Here is a 6,874-nt window from a genome sequence, read left to right on the forward strand (position 1 = left end):
CAATGTCTTGGGCTAAGGAGTGGTGAGGCCCACTCCCAGGGCAGGCCTGGCTCCTATGGCGGCACGACACACTCCTTTGGAGTCAGTGTTTTTAAAAATTTGGCTGGGTCATTTGGAGTGGCAAGCCACTACGCAGTTCCTGCAGGGCCATCCAGTCACCCACAGAGGGGAGAGGGGCAGCAGTGACTGCCCCTCAGCAACCCAATGTTCTGTCTGCACTCCAGCCTGTCTGGACTGTGCCTGCCTACCTTCCTTAGGCAAATGCAGACATACAGTAAGATGCTTCAGTAGGGGAATGCCGTTCACTCCCCTACCTCACCCTCCAGCTGCACCATCACCACAGTTCACCTGGATTCATCAGCATCCTGGGGCTCCCCCTTGTACCTGTTCTCTTTACATGTGCTCCGTTGTGAGACATTCTCTCACAGCCACTAAGGCCAGCATGGGCCCCTGGTTCTGCCAGTGGCAAGCCCAGTAAGGGTCTCTACCTCTGCAGGAGCAAGGGATGTTGAGGTGGTAATTCTGGGGGGTGCAGTCAGGCTGTGAGAGTGGCAGTGGGGGTGACTCCCCCCACATCCAGCCAGCTAGCCCCAATCTTCCATCCCTCAGCTGCCCACAGCTTTTCTGCTTCAGTGGCAGCGTTAGCAGCTCTGGCCTCCCCTCCCCTCGCCAACCGCAGTATTGTCACCTCATCATGAGCATTTGTGGCCGCCCCCCCAGGCCCTCCTGCTCTGGCCTTCCCTCCCCTGCTCACCCCGTTTGGCAAGGGTGTCGGCAAGACAGGCCTTGCCAAGCAGCTGGCCGTTGTTTGCCCGGCACCAGCAACTCCTGATGGTGGAGGTAGGTTGCATGTATGTGCAATGAGACGCCAATTCATTTTGAGGGAGGATTTAAACCCCACAATGTATATTTTTTTCAGGTTTAAGATTTTTCTGCAAACCTTACCCCTATGTAAGTGGGGCCAATCCACAGATTTAAGCATCCATATGCAGGGACCACTTACAAATGATATATCTATTATCAATACTGGAAGCTTTATGTTTCTCTCTCTTAGGTAAAATTAATACGTTGAAGATGATTCTGTTACCAAAATAAATGTTTATAATTCAAAACTTGCCAGTATATCTGTGAAAAAGTCATTGGAATGGCAGAGAATATGGAAAAAAATTATTTGACAACAAAAACATGAATAGCATGGCAAGCAGCTCAAAGGAAATGGAATCAGGAATCTGGATGGACTAGTAATATCTAACATTTCTTTATATTATCATGCTGCAAGTCTGAACTGGTTGACTCTATAGGTTAATAACAAAGTACCAAAGTTAGTTGTACTTGAGCAATCGTATGTTGTGACTTCCCTAAGAAGCTGCTTTACTTTAAAAAAACATGAGAGACAGATTTATTATAGAAATGACAAGTGTTACATCAATTGCATAATGGAAACTTGGACTAAGTTTAATGGTAAATTATCTTATTTGTTTTCTTGTTATTGTCAGTGGTAAGAGAACTGACATCTATGGCAGGATAGTGAAATCAAGACTCTCTACAGTAGGAAACACAGGATGTTGCTTGGTATTGTGATTTAATAAAAGAAAATAGTTCAGTATAATTTTGTATTTGAATGCAATAATGGAGGTATACCAATATTTCAATACTAACAAAGTAAGAGAATCCGTAAAGGAAAGCTTGGAAGTGAGCTGACTCTCTTCAAAATTCTCATTGCTTCAAATGATAATGGTTCTCTGTCTACAGCTTACATTTTTTATGCAGTTGAGTCGGTCAAGAACATGTGAAAAACTGCAAAGGGCATTTGGATATGAGATTAATAACAGAAACTGGAATTTCTTGTAATCCTCATGTTTATCTTTCTCTGTTAGACGTAGATTAATAAATCACCATTAAAATAATTCACCATTGGCATCTCTCTCCAGTTAGACTGGTAGGAATGTATGGTGGTAGAAGCAATCACTGCTGGTACTGTAATGAACCCCATCCGGATTTCATACGTGTGCTGGAAATATATTAGGGCAATGAAATATTGGAGAATGGTCACTATAATTCTTTCAAAAGGAATTGGATATAATTGTGAAAGCACAAAAGAATTATTTTGGTTAAATATAGCTAGCTCCTGTTATTAATTTGTATCCTTTAAGCCTGAGCAACTCTTTCTAAATGAAAACACAAATATCTAAGCGGCACCTTAAAGACTAACAAATGTACCATGGCCTGAGTTTGGGAGAGCAGACCATACACTGCTGCAACAGTTACATATCTACTCTTTTTTTAAAAAAAGCTATGATGACATCAATTTTGGCTGAATACTTAGAAATTCTGGTAAAATGACCATCATAATTTGACACTTTTTTTCCAAGCTCAAGAGTTTTTCTCCTGGAAATATTATGGCATGGAGTCAGGCTGATGCTGTTCAAAAGAATGGACGAAACGGAAATAAGATATCAAAGCCTCACCTTTCATCGCCTAATGCAAAATCTACTGCTTTCAACAGGCTCGTAACAAATTTTTCAAATTGCTCCTAAAACAGAATAAAAAACATTTCACTTGAAAAATAGAAGAAGCTTTTATTCATCTCAATCAATTTTGGATGTCGGCATTCCAGCAAGCACATAGCCTGCCATGAAAACTTTTCCCATCTTTTTTAATGGAAGGAACTGATTTATCTACACATTCTTTTATGTGCACAAGTTGTGTGCACAGAATATACAGATCAATATATGGACTGGATAAAAAATGTTTTACAGTCCCATCATTTAATCAACAATTTTCCAAATCTGAAAAAGACCATCGAAAGTCAACATTATTAGAGGCCTAATTAAGGGTTGACAGACTCAGCAAACGTGTGTTTTCTAAACACGAGTGCACAAAGAAAAGTTATTGGGTGGGGGAAACCTTTTTCGAAGAAAATCTGCTGGCAAAGACCTATCCTTTGCCCTCCATCTCATTCACCTATGGCCATTTTTTAACAAACCAAAATATTTTCAGTCTCTTAATAAATCTGGCACATAATGGGGGAAGGGACTCAAAAGAAGCAGTTGCAGGAGAAAAATCAATAGACAGGGGAAGGGTTGAACGGCCCCTCTTGCCAACCCACTGCACCTGCATTAGCACTTTGTAACAAACAGAGGTTTAACATATGTTCAACATGTAACATGTGGGATTGCTTTTAAATTTATTATTAATTCACAATCATTTTTGCAAAGCCCTTAACGTTAACAATATCAATACTCACAGGATGTTAATAATATTAAATGTTAACAATATCAATACTCACAGCAATATCAAAAACTCACCAAGTTATCAGTAGACACAGGGGTATATAATTGGCTCTGACACAAGTATGCTCTACCCAAAAACTGGTTAATTGGCGGTCTTCCCTTAAAATACATTTGTAGACATTCAGTGCTCATTTCCAGAAACCCCATCTAGAATTAAACATATTTCAGAGTTTAATTAGGAACAAGAATCCAACAAAGAAAAAGTTATTCACCAACCAAAATGAGTGCATTGTTACCTGAAGTGCTTGTTCTGCACACAAAACATACAAGTCCGAACTGAAGCTCTCTGAGGAATCAAGGGCTGATTTTCCATCATTAGCAGATTTAATCAACTCATAAGTACCTTGTAAAGCTTCTGTGTCTTAAAAAGAATGTTTAAATTAGGTGAAATAACACTTTGCGTCAGTGCATATTAAGATAAGAAACATTCTGACATATAACTATTTTCTAAGTAATCAAGCTGATGAAGAGAACTTGATTCTCGAAAGCTTATGCTACAATAAAATAAAATTGGTTAGTCTTAAAGGTGCTACTGGACTCTTTTTGATTTTGCTACTACAGACTAACACGGCTAACTCCTCTGGATCTAGGGCAGTGAGTGGTACATATGTGAGTGACCCCATCTTTTTTATCTAGGATATGTTTAGTTTTTTCTGTTTCCTAAAACTACCATTAGCACGCCCTACCTTTCATTTATTTGGATTTCAGGGTTCTGAGCCAGCAAATTCTAGGCAGACTTCAGAGCTATAACTGAGCTCTAGCAGGGCCAGTTTACATAACAACTGAGATAGTTTTCAACCTGAGATGATGTTTCCTCTCAGAATATGCATGTGACAAAGCAATTTCCTGGGCAATTCACCACAAGCCTTGTGCTGTTAAAACTCTGTTTAACAGCAGCACATAAACAGCATGCAAAACATCTTGGGTTCAGTCTCTGGTATCTCCTCTAAAAAGGATTTCAAGCACTGAGGCTCAGAAATCTTCTCCTGAAAGAGTCACTGCCAGTTAGAACAGGCAGTACTAGACTAGATGACTCACAGTGCAACCCTATGCAGAGTTACTCCAGTCTAAGCCCATTGCATGTTGACAAAGCAACAATGAGTAGGAGTGATTTTCTATATAGTATCTGTTATTTTCTTGCCAGTCGGCTGCTTATTAAGATCCACGTGCATTCATCCCATAAAACATGAGCCTAGATTAAAAATAAGGACAATTTTTTTTTGTTCCTCAGTGCCTCCTGAAGAGCAGTTAGCACACAGCCATTTCTATGGAGTCAAAGCTTGTCCCCTGACCTTTAAAAAGTATGTGGGATTTACTAACTCTAGAACAAATACACCCAGTGTCAGCTGGTTCAGCATGCTCAAAACCAGCTTCCTTACACATTTGGATACTCTGAAGGTCAAACAGAAATATGTGCTGTATTCAGAACAATGCATCTACATATGGCTAAATGAGGGAGTACACTAAAAAAGTAGCAGTGCAATCTGTACTCTGGGTGTACTCTGCTTAGGACGGCACTGTTAAACTCTTAGCCAACCACACTGAAAGAATATATACCTAATAATAATTTATGATTACTTACCTTGGTAATTCTCAGCATCTGACAGCTTCTGCCTAATTAGCAACTCCATGCCTGCCAAGCTGAATTTATTTTTGTTGAATTTGTTGACAAGGAGGTCATCAATGCAATTCTCCTAAACAAAAGCTTTTTTAAAAAAAATGAAACTGAGAAAGGCTTTTTAAAGTTTTATATTTTAATTTTCTATTTCACAATACTTTGCAACTCTTTAAAACTTTAAAAAAACATTCTAGAATAGAATAGGAAAATATAGTGAAGGTTGCAATCCTAATGCATGATTGTTTATTTGAGAGCACACCCTGCTGAATTCGTTGAACCTACTTCTGAGTAAATGGAAACTGGTGACAAATTCACAGATCATATGAAACAGTGAATCAGCAAAATTAAACAAAACAAAAATCCTGCTTTGGCTAATCGACGCTCCAGAAATCTCAGGCCAGCCCACAAACAACATGTGCTATAGTCTGGTTTGTTTATTTTTAAAAGAACTAACAATAACTAACAGAGTATAACAATTATACTCTGATTAATCATTCTCCCTGAACTCTTATCCGAGCTCCAAACTTGCATTTACAGGAAAAATCCATTTCCCTTTTGTTTTAAATACTTAACTGACACACACACACAAACACACCAATAATTTATTTTAAATGTTTTATATTTTTCCCTCTCAGGGAAAGGTTCTTTACATAGAAATATTTTAAATTGCCTACAATATAAAAATACTTGATCATTAAAAATCCACAGAAACCTACAAAATGCATTACAAATCACATACAAACACACACAAACCCTGCATCCAAAATAATTTATATATCCATAAAAGCTGCATCATGCCATGACCAAGTCCCACTTTTCTTGTCTGCCGAAGGACATGCAACAATAGATGAGTTTGGATCAAGGACCCAGAGACTCTGCTGAACGAACATAAGGAAGTAATAACACTGTGTGGTTCCCATTTGTTCCATTTGTCGTTAGGCAACAGGTCTGAATACCAAGCAAAGCAGAAAAGGTCAGGAAAACTAGACACGCTCGCCCTTTCTCGGATAATATTGTCAACACTTCACTCCCATTTACTCCTGCCCCGCGTCTCCCCTGTGGCATTTCCCTTCTCTCCCCGTTCCTGCATACCAGAAACTTCCAGGACGTCTCACTTCACGCCCACCGCTCTTCCGCGTCTCTCGGCCTCCTAGCAACGCAGCATCAGCAACACACTCACATTGTTCTCTCCACCCGCTGCAGTACGGGGCCTCGCTCAAGACACAATTCCTTTCCAAGCGAAATGCGCTCCCCGCCTCTCACGCTGCAGCGTCGGCTGCTGCGGGGATTAGTACGTGTTCCCCTTCAAGCTTCTCATGCAAATCATACCGCTTGTCGCTCCCTGCCGTCCTCTTCATGCTTCAGTAAAGAATCACTTATTTAGAAATCACACATGGGAGAGTCGCTATTCATCGCTTAATTTGTCTGTTTATGATTAATGTGTCTGTTCTGCGTCTGCCCAGATGGATGGCATTGGAACGTTTACTAACTAAAGACAGCTTTGAAATCTATGCCCTAGCCTCTGTTTGTCCTTTCCCATTCCAATGAGGCAAATGGGGGAATTTCCTGCCACTCGTGCAGGCTTCTGCCCTGATATGGATAGCCCAAACAAGACAGAACTCGGTGGACAAGCAGGGTCAGCCTTGGTTAGTAATTGGATGGGACACCTCCAAGGAAGACCAGGATCTCTGTGTAGAGCCATGCAACAGCAAACCTCCTCTGTTAACCTTGAAAACCCCGTAGGTCAGCTATGACTTGACAGCCTCTCCACCACTACACAGAGCCTTCGGCCCCATATTTTAGAGAAGTTCTGCACAGGAAGAAGAAATGTGTGTTCTCAGAAGCTGCAGAACTAGGATTGTCAAACCACACATGTTTTACTAATCTATTCAGTATTTGTGCCTCAGATTTTGTATGAGCTATTTTGTAGACTAAATAAACTGTACCAGAAAGTTCTAAATGT

The 6,874-nt window shown here is 40.3% G+C and overlaps 1 protein-coding gene across 1 annotated transcript in view; it reads right to left on the minus strand.

The window, feature by feature from the left end:
• CFAP46 (cilia and flagella associated protein 46) overlaps window positions 1-5,889 on the minus strand; it is a 169,050-nt gene extending 163,161 nt beyond the window's left edge. The window contains exons 1-5 of the mRNA XM_054983246.1: window positions 5,818-5,889; window positions 4,876-4,987; window positions 3,530-3,654; window positions 3,309-3,440; window positions 2,469-2,533 (exon numbers count right to left, since the gene is read on the minus strand). Of these exons, the coding sequence (XP_054839221.1) occupies window positions 2,469-2,533; window positions 3,309-3,440; window positions 3,530-3,654; window positions 4,876-4,924 (371 nt within the window). The 5' untranslated portion in view covers window positions 4,925-4,987; window positions 5,818-5,889. The remainder of the gene's footprint in view (window positions 1-2,468; window positions 2,534-3,308; window positions 3,441-3,529; window positions 3,655-4,875; window positions 4,988-5,817) is intronic.
• Window positions 5,890-6,874: the final 985 nt, after the last annotated feature.

Source organism: Eublepharis macularius, chromosome 6 (genome assembly GCF_028583425.1).
Source record: "Eublepharis macularius isolate TG4126 chromosome 6, MPM_Emac_v1.0, whole genome shotgun sequence".
NCBI lineage: Eukaryota > Metazoa > Chordata > Lepidosauria > Squamata > Eublepharidae > Eublepharis > Eublepharis macularius.